Below are 20,073 nucleotides of genomic sequence, written 5' to 3' on the forward strand. Positions count from 1 at the left end.
ATAAACATATGTTTGGCTATGTCTTAAAAAAAAAAAAAAAAAAAAAAAAGACTCCAGTCCTACAAGTATTTCTTACACTGGAAAGCATTGATACATGCACCATCACAGAGACTTGGTTCAAGAATAGTGAGAGCTCTCCATCATTGCAGAGTTTCAATACCTACCACACGTTCAGGCCTTCCACATTAGATGAAGGTACTAAAGGCAAAGGTGTATCCATATTCTTGAAAAAAAATTTTCCTCCAGACTTATTACACAATATAATGTGTGGGATGCAATTGTGTATAATAACCTGTAATTCTTCCACATCCAACTTAGTATTAACAAGACCCTTTAACACATCATAGCTAACTATAGGACCCCAGCCATGTCCACCCTCAGCCCATAACCTCCTTCCTAACCAGGTTAAAATCCCTATGCATTAAGTCAAGGCCCATTCCCCTAGGAGACGTCAGCCATCCCTCCATTAACCGGGAGACTTATACATCATCAAACTTGTATGCCCAGAACTTTCTGGGCTTATCAATGCAAACTATATGGACCAGTTAGTCCGCAACCCAACCAGGAGCAGTAAAATCCTGAATTTGGTCCTTAGCAGTATAGCTAAGCTTTGCTCTCCACCAATTGTAACCGTCTCCCTGGTCAAATAAGTCGCATTCACCTTAAGAGTGAAGCTAGAAGCATAGGCCAATACCTTGGTGTTAAGAGATTGTCAAGGCTAATCTAAAACTGAGTGATGACCTGGCAAAAATCAGAAAACCCTTCCTTACTGGCAGAAGTACTGCTTATGCGGAATCCATTACTGCTAAATTCTGTGCACATATATAGCTGCATAGATGCATCTGTCCAGCTCAGAAGTTAATACCACACCAAATTTAAAAATAAATCCCTGTGGTGGAGCCCTAGTATAAACAGACTGTAGAGTAAAAGAAAAAAACATTGCAAGAATAAATAAGGTTTACTTTCATGATGCCAGTAACACTTTTACTAAACTTAATAAGAAACTCTGGGCCATGATCAGATCAACCAAAGTCAGATACAAGGTAAACATATTTACTCAGCCATAGGATGACCACCAAGCCTTTTAACTATATTAAAAATCTTTGAAACAATGCCCAGCACTGAGAAGAGCTAATAGTAAAGGATATCACATACTCTGACTCAGAGGATGTAGTCAATACACTAGCAGACAAATTTAGTTCAAACTTAACTCCCTTGTTACCTCTAGTATTCCCTGATCACATATGTTCATCTACACCCCACAATATCTAGAACAAGTTCTCAAGACACTGTCCAAGGCCAAGATCACTACTCCTGTGTGGCCAGATAACATACCAGGTAGCCTGAGACATGACTTGTCAGGCTCCCTACAGAAGTTATTCAGTATAGTCCGTCAAAGAAACACTGTGCCAAATGAGTAAAGGACAGCAACAGTCATCCCCTTGCACAAAGGTGGGGAGTCTCCAAATCCAGCTAATTATAGACCCATAAGCCCGACCATCTTAAATAAGGACATAGGCTTGCATTGAGAGTTTGAAGGTTATCTATTTGAATTCATCAAGGGCAGATCCTTCCTAGTTAACCTGGTTGACTTCTTTGCAAAGGTTTCTGAAGCTATAGATGAGGGCAAATCCATACGTACTGCATACCTAGACCTTGCAAAGGTGCTCAACAGCGTCCTACACTCTGGTGTCGTAGATAAAAACTCCCAGCCAAATGTAAATCACTGTGTGGCTCATTAGATGGCCCATTGGCTCACAAATAAAACCCAAGAATTTAGGGTGGATGGTTGTACTTTCTCCAAAAGACTTGTCACTAGTGGTATACCCCAGGGTTCAGTCCTTGGGCCCTCCTCTTTGGCATTTACTTTTCAGAGGTCAAAGCGAATATTAAGGGTTTATGACTGATCATGTCTGCAGATGACTGGAAATTTGTTGCCATCGTAAACTCCCCAGAAAATACTAAAATCCTCCTAGGGGGCCTTTCCCAAACCAATAACTGGTGGCAGAACCATGGACTAAATCTAAATGCCAAGAAATGTGTAAACATATCCTTCAGCAAGTATGACTTCCCTAATAACCAACTATAACATTGAGAACAACACCCCCTGAAATTTGATCCTGTAGTCTGGGAACCTGTGTCAGCAATGAGCTGACCTTCTGTCACCTTGTATCCAGTATTGTAAGGAAGCCCATTTGCATTGTACAGCTTATATCTAAAGGTGTGTCTAGGTCCAGGGATGTACTCATTCCACTGTACTCATGCCAAACATTAAATATAATGCCCCATTCAACATGTACCTGTTCAAACACTTGTCACAGCTGGAATGACCGCAATGCCTTCTAAGAAAATCAAGGGCCTGATTCCCAAAAACTGTGCAGACTGTCTCAAATTCTTCTCCCTCCACTCTGTAGCATACAGGCTACTAAGATACAACCTCTGCCTAGCATATAGACCCTCATCAAATCCTATCTTGCCAGATCTGTTACACATTTGCAAGTCCAGTGGTAGCATGAACACCTGCTCAAGAGATCTCAATATCTTTTCCAAGAGAAATTAAACATGTTGGAGGGATGGATATGTGTCACAGAAAATGCATCTCCTGTGGAACCTTCTTCCAGATCTTGTAAAGCAAAGTACTTTTCTTTATCTTTTCAAACATAATTTGGGCAAATGGATAGGGAAACTGCAAATTCACCGCCGATTTAACATCCATGTCCGTCATGGATAGAAGCAAAAAGTAAATGTCCCAGCATTTCTTTGTTTTGTCTGACTCTGAGTTATTTTTACGCAAAATATAAGGGCTAAAAACTACCATGGGAATGTAAGACTGGGCTACTAAAGATCCTCACTGATCCCAATAAGTATATATGAACCTATGAATGATCAGAGGTCCCTTTGCTAATGTAACAGTGGACACATTCGGACGTTTGTTATGGTAAGTAAAAAAGCTGCTGCACGTATACCTTTGATACTGTAACTTCATGTGTATTCTACTCTTGCAAACGTTTTTTTGTACTAAGGGAGCTTTTCTCCCTAAGCCCCTTCTGTAAAGAGGCTCTGCTCAGTTGGACTTTCCTAGTAAATAAATGTCAGTCAATCAAGTCGATAAATAACCTGCCTTTAGGTCATAAAACCGAAGACTATCTATGTTGAAACAGTAACAATGGATCTCCACTGCCTCATCGTGACAACTATCAAGCATTATTTCATCCACCCATTCGCTCATTTGAGCCTACTGTAGGCGTGATAAACAAACCTGCCCATTCCATGACCAGGGCTAGAGCCCTATGGCCCATTTGTTCTCTGCTTGGAGTGAGAGCCTCATTAGCCCATTCATTTCCAAAGCATACCTCTCAACCTCTCTGGACAAAGCTTAAAATAATGGGGGGACAAAGGCCCAAAATTAGGGACAGATTTTAAACATTGCTCTTATAAACTTAGAAAGTTGATAGAATAATAGCATTTGTGTTGGCATGCATTTTCCTAAAGATATGAAGTATGAAACTCAAATGTATGTTATTATTTAATGACTTTAATCTTCAGTGATTTGCCAGAAAACCATAAAGTTTATGAGGAACAGACCAAAATATGAGGCAAAAATCTGGACAGTTGAGAGGTAAAAGAAGCATGTTGTCCCATTTTTCTTGGGGATCCCTTTTTCCAAGTACTTAACCCCTTCTTCAGCGGCCATGTTTTTCTGTGTAAATGTTTGTGTGCAAAATGTAAGAGATTTCATGAATGCTGTCATACAAATGTGTATGCCTCTTGGCTGGTATGCAGTATGTAGCCACACTGATCCCAGTAACTGTGTCCTGTGGTCCTTCAGCACTCCTGTTGGAGTAATCAATGCAGCAGACCATGCAGCATCTACCCTTCCCCCAGGATAGGTGAACCAGCAGTGGCTGCTCATTCCCACCCTGGTCTTTCCAGCACCAGCATGACTAAATGAGCTCTAGTCGCTTGAGTCATAATCGGGGCTTTATCCTATGCCTCTGGCCAGGAAAACAGTAATTTTAAGTGAGAAAAAAATACTGACTTTTCTGCTGTGACACAGCCACATTAGGATCATATTTTCAATAATTTAATGTGACTGTATAATCTGCAGCATGAAAGACCAGGTTTTTCAGGTGGGACCCTGGCACTTCAGTCTCTCACTACAGTTAAAGCAATCTTACTTGAAGCAGTGTGTTCTGCCAGCACTTACTGAAGTACGGTATATGGTATGCAGTCATAAAAGAGTTTAGCACTCAGACATGCAGACCTCATATCTAAGTAGAATGCTTTAACACAGTTATGCTGGCATATGGAAAATGGAAAGACTTGTCTTGATAAAATATAATACAACTTTAATGTTAGCATTGTTTACCTTGAGTGAGTATACAAAACTGTCTTGATGTAGTATCTACCATTGTTTTTTTCAGGCATAAATATATGTGTAATAGTACAAGTCTGCTCAAATGCAGAGATGCATCTTAAATGGTATCATTGTTAACTCCGTTACTTATGAATTTAGGGGATTTTCATGCCATGGATATCTACTAAAAGATGTCATTATTTTGTCTCTAGTAATCAGCAGATGATGAGGCGCCCTGTGTCAGCAGTTGGATACAAGAGACCTCTGAGCCATCTCGCCAGGGTGTCAATGATGAGAACACCCGACGCCAGATACAGAGTAAGTACCTTTTCCTGCCAGGTAAGTAGTGTGTAAATCATACAGCTTAGGAAACTGTAAAACGTGAGAAGAAACATTACCAGAGCTGTTTGTTTCTGCTATGCTTAATCATGATGGTCTCAACATCAGTAATGATTAGTCACGAGACATGATCAACATATTAAATTGCCTGGAATGTTCTCACTTTCTGAACAGCTCTATACCAGGCTTATTTCATAGAGTAAAGCAAAGAAGAGATTTCAAGAAGTTTTGGTTTGCCTCACCCTGTAACTTTATCTTCAGTTGACCTACGTTTTTTGATATATATACATACAGTGCAATGAAAAAGTATTTGCCCCCTTCCTGATTTCTTATTTCTTTGCATGTTTGTCACACTTAAATGTTTCAGGTCATCAAATAAATTTAAATATTAAACAAAGATAACCCAAGTAAACACAAAATGCAGTTAAGTGATTTATTTATTTATTTTATTTTGTTTTATTTTACATTTGTTGACCGAGCTAGTTCAACTGGATACATGTCCATTTTCAGTAGAGGCCCGGGGAGATAAGCTCCATTAAGCTAATAAATAATGCAAAGGATGATAGAGATTAACATCAAAGTACTTGTCAACAACGTTTAGAAAACAATTCACTACTACTAGAAACATATTCACACAGTAGAGGGTTTGACATTCATAACGTAGAAGGCTAGCAACTAATATAATGTAGGAGATAACTAAAATAAAATCAGTTTAAAACTAATTCTAAGGTTATTTCAAAATTCTACATGCAAAGTGAAAAAAAGTTGCTAATATATACATAGTGGAAACGTGCTCACATTAGAATGCTTGTTATGCAGTTAATACTCTGAGGTAGATTCCCAGAAAGAGTAGGCTAGAAACAGAATTACTGAAGCTTACTAATTCCACTATATGAGATTTGGGAGGGAGGTATACAGAGAAGCAGCAGTAGAGAGGGATGAGGACGTGGAGAGTGTTAGTCTGGGTTAGTACATGGGCATAGCCATTGTGTTTTAAGGAGTCGTTTTAGTTGCTTTTTGAAAAGAGGTAATGAAGAAAGTGATGCTAGTTCACTGGGAAGCCTGTTCCAGGTTTTACCCACAGAGTATGACAAAAGAGAATCGCCTGCTTTGTTGTTGGACTTCTGGATGGTTGCTAGTAATTTATCAGCTGAGCGAAGGTTGTAAGATTTTTGTAGGGGGTGATAAGGCTATAGAGTATTGGAGTATTACTGTGATGATACATAATCTTGTGGGTGATAGTAAGTTGCTGAAATTGAAGCTGATTTTGCAGTTCCAGCCATCCTAGCTGTTTAAGATTTTGACAATGGTGGGTTCTGAATGGGGAGCCAGTGGCAAATCTGGCAATGTTGTTATAGGAGGTTGCTTTTGGATAGATTAGTATAAATGGGGGAGGCATACAGGAGGGTGGAGCTAAGATGGATGTGGGCAATGACCATTACACCTAAGAGTTTGATGGTTGAGTCAGGTGATGTGACAGTGCCATTATTAGATATAACTGAGATCTATTGGGGAGGACTTTAGTGTCAGAGTGAACAGCAATAGTTTCGTTTTTTGGGGGTTTAGGAGGAGGCAGTGTTGAAGGAATGAGTTTTAAACTAACTTAAATACTTTTTGTGTGATGGATTGGAGTTCAGCTGAAGAAGAAGCGGCACAAATTAATGTGGAGGAGTCTGCATATTGTATGCAGGTAGCTTGCGGAAGATTTGCATTTAGATCATTAATGAAGATAGAGAAAAGGAGAGGTCCCAAGACAGAGCCTTGAGGGGCACCAAGGGTAATAGGGAGATGTGTGGATAGGTTATTGTCCCAAAGGACAGCTTGTTGTCTATTTTCTAAGTAGGACTTGTACCATTGTACTGCCTGTGTGTCTAGTGAGAGTGATTTAAGTATGTTTATAAGTAACTGATGGTTAACCATATTGAAGGCTTTAGAGAGGTCAATAAAGAGTGGAGAGAAAAGCATGTTATCAATACAATTTTTGTTAATGCAGTCAGAAAAGGATAAGAGGGCAGTGGTGACACTATGGAAAGGCCTAAAGCCATGTTGATAGTCAGCTAGTAGGTTATTTTGGAGAAGGTGATCAAGTAGTTGCCGGTGGATGCATTTTTCCATGATTTTGGCTAAAGGAGAGAGTAAGGCTATAGGGTAAAGTTTGAGATTTCAGTTGAGTTACCACCATTGTGTAGTGGGATAATGTGGGAGATTTTCCAGAGAGATGGGATGGAACCTTCAGTAATGGTTCTGTTTATTAGGATGGAAATGGAATAGGCAAGTACTTTTGCTGCAATTTGCAGGTATTCGGCTGGTAGCAGGTCAGCTAAGGGTGTGCATGGTTTAAGTTTTTGAAGTAGGGTGTAGATGAGGGGTGTTGGAAATGGTTGGAAATGAAAGGTAGGAGGTAAGCTAGTTAAGGAGGAAGGCAGACTTGAGCCAACAGTTGGTAAGGAGTTTGCTAGAGATTGGACTGTTTCAGTAAAAAAGGTATTGAAAGCATCAACAATCTGGTTGGGAGTGTTAAGGGAGAAACCTGATGGGGTTGGTGTCTTGGAGTCTTATTAATACCTGACCAGAAACTTTGTGGTTTATGTTGATGAGTTTGCTGGAGTTTAAAGTAAAAGTTTTTTTTTGTCAAGAAGTATTGATTTTAGTGGCATTTCTCAGCTGTTTAAAGTTTTGATGATCAGTTGGGTTTTTAGTAGTTCTCCATTTGGACCAGATTTTGTTTCTCGGTAAGATTTTATCCCTAGTCTCTTTTGTGAGCCATGGAGCAGTTTTACTCCTAGTTCTAATAGAGCAAGTGGGGGCATGGCATTCCAGGATTTGTAAGAATTTAGAGTTAAAATATGACACTGCTTCCTCAAGAGGAAGGTGTTTTAGGGGTGACTAATCACAAGCCTTAAGCTCTGCTTGGAAGCTTACTGGGATAAATTTTTTGTTGTTCCGGGTAGTTCTAAAGATAGTTTGGTTGGGAATAAAGGTATTTTGTGTAATTGTGTAAGTAAGTAAGTGGTCACTAATGTCATCAGGAAGGGTACCTGCTTTATATGAGAGGGGATGGCTGTTTACTAAGATCCAGTCTAAGGTGCTTTCTTTGTTACTGGGTTTATGGATTCTGGTGGGGGTGGTAATTGTTTGGGAAAAACCATATAGGTGTATATGGGTAGCTGGTTTTGCAGAAGTACAGCTATTCCAATCTATATTAAAATCACCAAGTACTATGGTTTCTTGTGGGAAGGATGTAGAAAGCCAACTGAGGGTACTTTCAAGGGTATTGATGTTATTGCCTGGAGGTAGGTAGGAGCACATTATGTATATGGATTTGCTAGCATTGATCTGAAGCTTAGAAATAAGGATTTCAGCATTACTATGTAAATTAGTTGTACATCTAGTGAAGTAACATGCAAGTTTGATTTGTACAGTATTGCTACCCCTCCACCCTTTTTGGTTATATGGTCTGATCTCAAAATATTATATCCAGGTGGGATGATTTCATTGTCTTGGGTTACAGGTTTGAGCCATATTTCTGTTAAACATAGGATGTCAAGTGCATGTATGTCTAACAGGGCATGTAGCTGGCTAATTTTATTGTTTAAGATACGTATGTTGAGATGTGCTGTGAGGAGAGAATTAGGGGTTCTAGTGGGGGTGTACAGGGTGGAGGGATGTGATAGCTGGGGGTTTGTTGGGACCTTGTTGTTTGGGCCTGGGTTGGGATGAATGTTACCATGTAGTAGAAGGTGTTGTTGAAGACTGTGTGTAAGCTTTAGGAATTTACAGAAAATGTTTTGGGACTTCCTGGCTTGGAGATAAGTAATATGGGCTACTCTATGATACTTTGGTAGAAGATAGATTGATGAGGTTGTTATGTTAATGTGCTTTGGGAGGCTAGCTGAGTTAGTAGTGATGTTTGTTTTAAGGGATGGTGGGATCCAGTATAATGTAGGTGTTCATAGAAGGTAAGGATGTAGGGTATAGATAGAGCAGGTAGTACTACAAATAACAGTAGCAGATTTATATGTTTTGGCATGTAATTTAGGGGCATAGTGAGGGAAAAGATAAAATATAGACAGGAGGTACAGGTTGATAGAGAGATAGTTAGGAGGGAGATAGTGTTTTTGTAGTAGTACTAATGAGTAGCAGTATGAAAGTAGGTGTTTAAGTATTGAATGTGTAACAAGTAATAGTATGCTATTGGATGACATGGGAAGGGGTGTGGTTTCAGAAGTATAAGTGTAGGTGCACTGGTGGTGGGTTGGAATTGAGGGTAGGGTAGGGGAGAAGAGAGAGCCTGCAGGGCGAACGGAGTGGGTTAGAATAGGTAAAGGAAGAAATTACAGAGACAATCTGTGAGCAGCAGACTACTGAGGAGCTCTTGGCAGTTACAGGTGAGTGGGGTGTGATAATTCAGCTGTTTGGTTACTAAGGGATAGTAGAGTGGAATAAGAGGAATATAGCTAAATAGAGGGGGAAATTATAGGAACAGTCTGATACAGCAAAGAAATTTAAAATGTAATCTGAAATTTAATACGGGAGAGAAGAGATAAGGGATGCAACACAAGCCTAGATTAGGGTGCCGCCTAGTGGGCAAAAGGTATAGTACAACAAAAGCTAGTGAAATAGAGATAGCTAGAAAAGATGGCTCAGGTAATAGATACAAAGGAAAGAAGATTTGTTACTTATGGAGTAGAGAAGGGTATGGCTGCTGGGTACCTGACTTGGTAGCATGATTTCATACAAACACTAGGTTATTAGAAAACAGTTCAGCTTAACAGTTAGGTCTAGGGTAAAACGTATGATTTTATGTATTAAGGAAAAAAAAAATAACCAAACCTACATGGTCCTATGTGAAAAAGTAATTGCCCCCCTTGTTAAATCATGAAGTAACTGTGGTTAATCACATTTTTGGGAAAGCGGAGTTCAGTTTCAGTAGCCACACCCAGAACTGATTACTGCCAGACCTGTTGAATCAAGAGATCACTTAAATAGAACCTGTCAGACAAAGTGAAGTAGGTCAAAAGATCCCAAAAAGGAAAACATGCCGCGATCTAAAGAAATTCCAGAACAGATGAGAAACAAAGTAATTGACATCTGTCAGTCTGGAAAAGGTTACAAAGCTATTTCTAAAGCTTTGGGACTCCAGCAAACCATGGTGAGAGCCATTATCCACAAATGGAGAAACATGGAATAGGAGTGAATCTTCCCAGGAGTGGCCGGCCTACAAAAATTACCCCAAGAGTGCACCAACGACTCATCCAAGTGGTCACAAAAAAACTCAGAACAACATCTAGAGAACTGCAGGCCTCACTTAAGGTCAGTGTTTTTGATTCAACCATAAGAAAGAGACTGGGCAAAAGTGGCATGCATGGCAGAGTTCCAAGGTGAAAACCACTGCTGTCCAAAAAAAACATAAAGGCTTGTCTTGCTTTTGGCAAAAAACATCTTGATGATCCCCAAGATTTTTGGGAAAATATTCTGTGGACTGACTAAACAAAAGTTGAACTTTTTGAGAGGTGTGCGTCCCGTTGCAACTGGCGTAAAAGTAACGCAGTATTTCAGAAAAAGAACATCTTGCCAACAGTAAAACATGGTGGTGGTAGTGTGATGGTCTGGGGCTGCTTTGTTGCTTCTGGACCTGGACGACTTGCTGTGATTGATGGAACCATAAATTCTGCTCTCTACCAAAAAATCCTGAAGGAGAATGTCCGGCCATCAGTTCGTGACCTCAAGCTGAAGCACACTTGGGTTCTGCAGCAGGGCAATGATCCAAAACACACCAGCAAGTCCACCTCTGAATCAAAAAAAAAAAAAAACAAAATGAAGGTTTTGGAGTGGCCTAGTCAAAGTCCGGACTTCAATCCAATTGAGATGCTGTGGCATGACCTTAAAAAGGCAGTTCATGCTCTGAAACCCTCCAATATGGCTGAATTAAAACAATTCTGCAAAGAAGATTGGGCCAGAATTCTTCAACAGCGATGTGAAAGACTCATCGCCAGTTATCGCAAATGTTTGATTGCAGTTGTTGCAGCTAAGGGTGGCACAACCAGTTATTAGGTTTAGGGGGGCAATTACTTTTTCACATATGGCCATGTAGGTTTGGATAGTTTTTTTCCTTAATAAATAAAATCATCATTTAAAAACTACATTTTGTGTTTATCTGGGGTATCTTTGTCTAAAATTTATATTTGTTTGATGATCTCAAACATTTAAGTGTGACAAACATGCAAAAAGAATAAGAAATCAGGAAGGGGCAAATACTTTTCCATTGCAATGTACATAAACACACATATATTTTATATATATATATATATATATATATATATATATATATATATATAGCTTACAATCACTTTGTCGATTGCACTTCGTGCGATTGACATTTGGCCGAACTGAAATTATGAATGCCACAATGTCAAACCTTGCAATAGCGACCATTTGCTGTTGTAAGGTACGACATTGTGGTGCAGATCGCACTATAATGGGGATCGAGAAATGTACCTTTTCCCTCACTGTAGTGCGATCACAGCGTTTGTATATATAAGTACGGGGGATGGGGGGTGCAAGGGGGCTTGCCCCACCATCAAAAGTGTTTGTTAATGTTGAGCGGAAGTGCAGCAGTTCAGTAAAGTCGACATTTTTGAAATTTTGACTTTACTAAAATGCTGCCTTTGTCATTTTTTATGTTAGGTGTTGAGATTTCTGAACATGTGATTCGAACATCTTAATACTCGAACGGAGCAGATTAGAGTATGTGATAGTAAACTTACACACACACACATGCACATATATATATATATATATATATACATATATATATATATATGTATATATATATACACACATATATATATATATATATATATATATATATATATATATATATATATATATATATATATATACATATCACATTTTTTTTTTCTCATTAAGCTAACTTTTCACCTAAAGGGTGCCATTTGTAGCACTTTTGTGAACACTAAACATCCCTTAATAAGAAACATTGTTTCTTGTAGCCCATAATCTCCAGCCCCTCAAGAGGAATGGGAGCTTGAAGCACAGTGACCTGAAGCCTGAAGGTGATGACTCAGCCTTCTTGGCTTCTGGGATCTTCCATCCCTGTGTTTTATTTAGTCACTTGAGATGTACACCGCATTACTTTGTAGTGTCTCCTAAATCAGGACTTAGATATTTTAGCACCTTGGTCATATGGTGGTTGCCGTGTGTCTGCAGTGGGCATACCTATCAACTTTTTAGTGCCCAAAATCTGGGCAAAGCCTAAAATAGTAGGTCGGCCACAAAGGCCCAAAATTAGGGACAAATTTTAAATATTGCTCTTATAAACTTAGAAAGTTTCTGGAGTAACAGAATGTGTTAGCATGCATTTTCTGAAGGATATGAGGTCTCAAACTAAAATGTTTGTCATTATTTAGTGACTTCAGTCCTCAGTGATTTGCCAGAAAAAACACAAATTTTATGAGGAACAGACCAAAAGTATGATGTGAAAATCTGGACAGTTGAGAGGTGTGAAGTGGGTGTTATTCATTCATTTTATCGCAAGTCCACAGGCGCAGCTATTTCTCTTGGATATCCCTATTATTTCTATCCAAAGGCTCCCAGAATTTGGCCCTTAATAGACAACAACCACAACGCCCACTTAGTCTGTCTGAGCAGTGCTCCAGTGCACACCTATGATTTAGCAGAGAGTTTACCTTCTGAAAATGGTCAGATGTCTTCTCTAAATATAGACTCCACTTGCAAAGAAAAGTGAAATCCCTCTCCTCCCTGGAGATGTTTGATTTAGATGAAGAGGAGGGCATGGCCTGTTTAGGCTAGCTGCACTGTGTCGGGGTATGATATCAGTGGAGAAGAGAACACTTTCACTTGCTTCCATCCAGATAGGAGCTCTTTAAGTAGGGTGTCAATTAAATTTCAAGCAGCCATAACAGATGTTCAGAATTTTTAAGAATGGTTGAGCATAGAGCCACAGACATTCAGCCATTATTAACAAGTTTTGAAAAATTTACTCGAGAATGTATCCTGTAAACCTGATTTACAGCTGTTCATCCTTAAAAGAAAAAAACAGATTTTCAGGGTCCAGCTGAATTGCAAATCCCTTTGCAAAAGCATGTAGCTGGCCCAGTTGTATGTGGATGTAGCTTGGTTATCAAAATTAGCATAAAAACGTAAGACCTCGCCTCCAGTGATGTGAAAGACCAGTAAGACAATGATGTATGCTTCATCTACACTGGCTGTTAGAGCCATTAATTGTAATTGTATATAATTAGATACCTATGTGACATTTCAAGATAAGTGAAGGGTTTTTTAATGAAATATGTGATGATGCCTTGAGCGAAACAATTGGTGAATTAACTTAGAATGCCTTACATATTTTGAAAAACACCATAAAAAGTGGATATTGCAGATGACTACAAACTGGGAGCCGTTATTGAATCCCCAAATGATGTGGATATTCTACAAAAGGGCCTTACAGAAACAGATGCTTGGTACCAGAGCCATGGGCTCAAGCTCATTGCCAAGAAATGTATAGTTATCCCCTTTGGGAAAAAAACATGTACCTGTGAATTACCACATAGGTGGCAATACACTAAACACCGAAAGTGTGATAAGAGACTTAGGGACACAGGTGGACAGTGGTCTCACCTTCGATAACCTCATTGCCACAACAGTCAGGAAATCCTTTTATGTGACACACCTCATCACTAAGGGCTTTTCATCCAGAATAAGGAGGTCATTGTCCCACTGTACTCATCCCTCATTAGACCCATTATAGAATACAATGCCCCGTTTTGTATGTACCTCTCAAGACATCTGCAACAACTGGAAAGGCCGCAGAAATACCTCACTAAAAGAATCACTGGCCTAAAGCAGATGCCCTATGCTGACCATCTAAATAAAACTCCACCTATACTCTGTCGTATATCGTCTACTCAGAGGCGATCTCAACAAGGCCATGTCAAACCCAGAGCTGTTGGACATGCTTCACTTAAAGAAATCCCAATCCCTCAGAGGCACATGCTCCAGGGATCTAAACCTTGTCATCACAATGAACAAAACATGCTGGAGGGATAGGTACCTGACCCAGAGACTCTCCAGACTCTGGAATAGACTGCCCATACATGGCAAGCAGAGCGCCTCTTTGGCCTCTTCAAAAGGAACCTTGATGATTGGATGGGAGATAGGAAATTCACCCCAGGGATCACATCAGTCCCTCTGCTAGACAGGGGTCCAGGGAAGTAATTACTGTGGGAAGAAATAGCCAGGGAATTGTTATGTCTAGGCTTGTATAGGCCCTAGGGCCGATAGCCTAGTACCAACCTATGAACTTATGATTATGACAGTTGAGACACCTGTGGTAGGAGAACAACAATAGGTGCTGTACTGCCTACAGAGAATACTGCCCCTGGTTCTCAGTAATGGTTCAGATGTGGAAGGAGTGACCCTTTCCATTACGAGATGTGTACTGTATTGTCACACTAGAGTTGCTTCCCTGGTATATCTAGAGCTAAGCAGCCTCATGTTATATTCTTGTAGAGTCTTAGTCTTAATACCTTTCAGAGACCACTCCCCAGAGGAAGTTGTGCATGTTATGCAGGAAGCCAGTAAGTCATGGACCAGGTAATCTTATTTTGCCAAATGGAAGAAATTGTTTGTACAGTGTTCTAGGAGTATAGAACCTATTAGAGCACCCAAACTCATGTTTCTTAAATCCTGGCTAAGCTGTGCTTGTCTTATTCATCCATTAAGATATATCAGTCAACCATTGCAGCCTACCTTTCTGCGGACTTCCCCATTATCCCATTAGGCATTCAGGCAGTTCCTGAAGAGAGTACCCCTTCTCAAGCCACAGAGGAGACCTGCACCCCCTCATTGGAATCATAACTTTGTGGTACTTATCTTGCCTGTCCTGATCTTTTCAGCAGTGAGAACTAGGGCTGCTTTGGCTATAAAGGGACTGTGAGAATTAGCCTTACTTTACTTTCCTTTTGGATCACTTTGGAAGTAGAGAAATGGGTGGTCTTGGGAATTTATTAAGTAGTTTTCATCTCCAGGCAACAGAGAATTAATTTGTTGTTTAGACTTCTTTTGAATAGCACTAAAATTTGTATACTGGAAAGCATCTTTCATGTATCCATTATGTCTGCTAGGAAGATGTTTCAGTTGTAGGCATTCATGTACAGAGATCCATACTGAGACTTCTATAAGGACATAGTTAGCATTAAGATTAACCCATCCTTCACATTTGTGGTGGTCTCAGCGTTAGTCTCGAGTCAGATGCCAGCATTCTATCCTATGCTTCTGTGCAAGAGTAAAAGGATATTGCATTTAGTAGATGTTTATGGACTACTGAGCTGCTATACAGAGGGAACCAAAGAGTGTTTAAACAGAGAGGTCATCTCTTTGTTTCATTCATGCTAGTGAAACAAGGCAAACCAAATATCAAAGCAAACACTTTGTTTATGGTTCACAAAACTGTAACTTGCTGTCTCTGGTGATAAACATGGAAAACACTTTAATGGGAGATAAAGATGCACTACACTAGGGCAGTGACTACCACAACAGCCTTCTTCAAAAATGTATTCACTCAAAGAATTTGCATGCATCACAATGTACATCTTTCCCAAATACTTCAGTTTAGTCATGATTTCTAGAAGCAATATTGCATTTGTCTCTGCAGTCCTAAAGGGCATGATGTTGACTCCTCCCAGACCTGGGTTTAGGCTACCACCAGGCTGGGAGAATGCTTCAGTACTCTTCCCATTAAGAAGGAATTATACTGCAACAATGATACTTTTGATGATAGTTCTGTGAGTATGCTTCCTGTAACAGTAGATGTTTGAGTATCTGAATCACTGCAGCATTGTAGGCTCCCACCAGGCTTCTCTTATTTATCATCTCAAATAGGTTTGGCTGTGTATTTTTCTCAACTGACACTAAACCTTGAAGTGGGGGGCAGAGAAGGGACCTTTGGGCCTCTATTCTGTCCTTTAATTTAGTGGTTTTCTTAAACTCTAAGGGAAGATGCTTTGTGTTATTTTAAGTGCTTACAAGTTATAAAGGTTTATAAACAGGATTCATTTCTTTTCTGCCAAGGCCTTGCAAAAAAAAAAAAGATCCAGAGATGGATTAACTGGCCCTTTTAGTAGCCTAGTTGAATCACTAGGGCTACATTTCATGTGCTTATCTCAGACTGTGGGGCCCACTTGTTGGTGAATTCCTTCTTCAAAAAAGAATGGAAAGTGGAGTGGGCTAATGGACCTTTTCTTACCAACTTTGAAATGGTATACACAGTGCTGGGAGGAGATGAGCTCTGTTCTAGAATATCCAAAGCTGTGGAAGGTAGGCTGTAAGGTCCAACATCCTTCTGTGGCTGATTACCATGGATAAGGTATTACACAACAGCAGTGATCAGAGATGGACCTCAGGTAAAATGGAGCTCTAGGTGAATGGTTCCATCCTGTCCCCCAACTCTAAGCACTAGTCTGTGACACCCCCCCCCCATTTCCAGAAGCACATGCTTTACTGTCACTAGTGCTTCTTCCTTGAGCTCGTCAGTTATAAATTATCTTCTCCCTTACTCTTTCCCTTTCTTTAGTCATAATTTGTCTTTTGTCACACACCTTCCCTCCAGTGTCTTGTTTATTGTTTTGCATAAGCCACCCTCTCCCTACTGTGTTTGAGGTGCAGCTTCATTGACCAACATAACAGTGTAACAGCACATGGCCTTTTAATGACCTTGCAGTGTGTGAGTATTTAAATTATAGATTTTTGGCAATACTTCCCTTAACATAGGATAATTGCTAAGGCTATGCCTTCAAATGACATGCTTTAAAAAGGTTTATACCACATTTAATGGATTTATGTCCATCTTTGCATCATTTAATGATTACATTGGATGGAGTGGAAGATGCTGACTTGCAGTCAGAAGTATCTAGTAACTGGGCTGCAAAACTTTTTTTGTCAAACTATAGGCTAGAATTTCTTGATTATGTAGTATACATAATTGAAGATTTATGCAGTGTCATTTCAGAAACCAGCACTATGTCCAAACTCTTAAAGTGCCCTGAAAAGTAATTTGTGCAGATACCTTTGGATCTGTAATAGATGAGAAATTTGCCTAAAAGTATAATGCATCTCGACACCAAAAGAAGAAGGAAAAACTGCCATAGGACTGTCATAGAGCAGGAGGTAAAAATAGAAAGCTTAGGTGTCATTAAAAAGTAGTTAGGCCAACAAAATGGGTTAATATGGATAATGTTTTAACGAAATACAGGATTTACACCTGGATTGATCTGCAAGACCTGGAAAATTAAAGAAGTCTTCTCAAGAGTGATACATTTTCATTTTTCGCAGTATTAGATGCAAACCAGGTTTCTGGTAGATAAAGATAAAGCAAGCACTATATTTTGCAGTATGTAAGTATTCAAATCAGGAATGTTCAGATTTTTCAGGGTTACATTTGGCATTTTGTCAGCACTGGAGGTATTCTAGAGAGTTGTTAAAACATATGAAGGCTTGCAAGGTGTAATAAATATACTTGGTGGTATTTTAGCACAGTTCAGACACAAGTGCAGTATGTACAGCTGCATAATAGACTAAGTGATCATAATTTCAGTTTAAATAAGAGCAAATACAAAACAGACTGACAGTTGTGTTATAAGTGGGTCATATTATAATACCAGGGACACTGAAGCCTGATGGAAAATTTCAAGCAATAATGCATATACCAAAAATAAAAATGGTCATTACTGTGTTTTCTAGAAATTATGCAGTATTTTGCAACATGTGTACTTGTTTGTTTGAGAAAACTATGCCTCTAAGATGGCTAGAGAAGGAACTGTTACTAGTAGTATATTGATGTGAAAAATTATGTAATACGTCTGTGGAAAGGAAGTTCAGATGGGAACACATCACAAACTGCTGCAAAGCATATTCAAAATGTCCTTGTACAATGTACCTCCAAGATGGCAGAAGATGTTATCTAATATATATATATATATATATATATATATATATATATATATATATATATATATATATATATATATATATATATATATATATATATATATATATATATATATATATATATATATATATATATATATATTTATAATTTGAAAGTGAAAGCCCTGACTACAGCCAGGCAACAAGAGTTTGATTAGTTGCTTGGGGGACTGATGGAGCAGCAGGGGCGGTATGGGCATTACAGTCCCGGGGTTTGAAGTCTCTGTGGTGTTTCTTAGATGATCACTCACTGGTGGCAGCAGGGGATGAGTGAAAGAAGGGGCATAGTCTTAAAACAGAGTAGGGTTGGGTCCTTGACTGTGCTGCTGTGGAGGCAGGGTGATAATGTCAGCACATTCATAGTGTGCCCGCCCACTGGACACAACCAAGAGACTGCGGGGGGGGGGGGGATGAGACAGGATAGGGCATAAATGAAAAATCTCCTAGGAGATAGTAAAATGTCCAGAGCCCCCAGGACTCCCTTAGGTTCTGCACTAGCCTAACCCATATGGAGAACGTCTGGTGGTGGTGGTGAAGGCTGGTTGACATAGAGATTGCAGTGGGGTACTGGGGTATGGTATCAAAGGATGAAGAAAGGGAAATGAAAAAAGTAACATATTTACCAGAAAATGTTATTTATTTATTTATTTAAAATAAAAATTCAGATTGTTTGCTAGTTCTGCAATTACCAAAACAAAAAAAATGAAAAAAAAAAAATCAGTTATGAGCTGATACTGACTAGAAAAGGTATTTATTGAAAAACATTACATTGAAAGATTTGACTGAGCAAAACTAGTCAGTAAGAAGATAACTCATGGTGGAAATAAGTTGCATTCAAGTTCAGGTTCAAGTGTAAGTGCCTGTTAGCCAAGCACTATTGCAGGAGAATTAAATAAAATAAAGCAAACTGTGTAGTATAAAATGTGACAAAGATAATAACTTGTAAGGTTAACATATTACTAATGGTCATAAAACAAGTCATAGAGAGAAGTTTTTAAAGAATGCTTGTAACCATCAACTATTGGAATCCTCCTAAGACATTCAGGCAGGAGGTTCCAAAAGCAATGCCCCTGGAGTACAAAGGAGAGTTCCCCTGAAGAATTGAGTCGAACCCTCAGAACATCCAATGCATGGCCAGGACATCTAGAATGTTAAGCAGACCATTACCTGCTAATGACTTTCCAATGGTAAGGGGAAACCAATTTGTGTATAGCAAGATAAAATAAAATGAAGACCTTGTAGGAAATGCATGACCAAATATGTAGCCAATGCAGATTATGAAGCACCAGCAAAATGAGGTGGTATCACATTACCCAGAAAGAAGCCAAGTTCTGTGCCAGTTGAAAACTGTCAAACCTAGATTCAGATAACTCTAGGAAGAAAGAGCATTACAATAGTTTCCATTCAACTGAGAACACACATGCTCATCAGGCTACAGGTATCACATGAAAGAGAAGGAGGTGAAGGCCAAAAGGCAGTTATCTACCTGGGTTCTCAGTAAATCAATACACTGCTGGGGCTTCACCAACTTATTAGGATTGGATCTGCACTGTACCAACCTTTGGTGAGAGTAGATATTTCTACACTTCACTGCACAGAGCAATGTAAATTATGATCTGAAGTAGTTAACTTCATTTGGTTTGCAACCTGTGGGATACGGATCCGATCTCGGATCCGAGCCGGCAACTTTACAAAGCTTAGATCTGAGCTTCTGAGCTCCTAGCTCCTCCCCTTACCCATAATCCCCTGCCAACCCTGACTGACCTCAGATCTAGTTTGCCGTGCTTCCGAACAGCAGCTAGATTGCGAGCTCCTGGTTTGTTTAGTCAAATAAGTCCTCATTTCTTAATTTTCTATATTTAAACTTGTGAGAGTGTTTTGTGTGGTTAGGTTTCCCTTGTCATAACCTCCTTTTTAGATAACCTTTTTAAATTCTAGTCAATTTTTTCCTCCCCATCCCTCACTGGTCGTAGTTTGTTTGTGTGTGTTTAGTGCGTTTGGGGCCTACTGAGTGAGTTTTTCTTTTAGTTTAAAATGTCTGAGGCCCCAAAACCGATATTTTCTAAGTGCACCGAGTGTGGCCATAAGCTCTCCCCAGCGGATGGCCACACTCGATGTGTCCGGTGCCTTGGGGTTGAACACCTTTCCTCTGGGTGTTCTATCTGTGCGGCGTTCAACCCCAGGGCACTGAAGGACCGGAGGTCGAAGCTGATCCTAGCGGGACTCTTGCCCCCAGATTCAGCTTCGGCCTCCGGTGCTTCTGTGGCCTCCTCCCAGGCTTCGGTGGCGGCCACTCCTGCCTCTCTCCCCCAGCCGGGACTCCATCTCCCGCTTCGGCGCCGGAGGAGAGG

General features: G+C 39.7%; 1 protein-coding gene across 2 annotated transcripts in view; it reads left to right on the forward strand.

The window, feature by feature from the left end:
* KIF3B (kinesin family member 3B) overlaps positions 1–20,073 on the forward strand; it is a 446,778-nt gene that overhangs the window by 328,855 nt on the left and 97,850 nt on the right. For both annotated transcript variants that reach the window (XM_044090351.1, XM_044090350.1), the window contains exon 7: positions 4,570–4,675. In XM_044090351.1, coding sequence (XP_043946286.1) covers positions 4,570–4,675 — 106 coding nt within the window. The remainder of the gene's footprint in view (positions 1–4,569; positions 4,676–20,073) is intronic.

The sequence above is a fragment of the Protopterus annectens genome, chromosome 12.part0, assembly GCF_019279795.1.
Source record: "Protopterus annectens isolate FY-2018-M chromosome 12.part0, PAN1.0, whole genome shotgun sequence".
Lineage (NCBI taxonomy): Eukaryota > Metazoa > Chordata > Ceratodontiformes > Protopteridae > Protopterus > Protopterus annectens.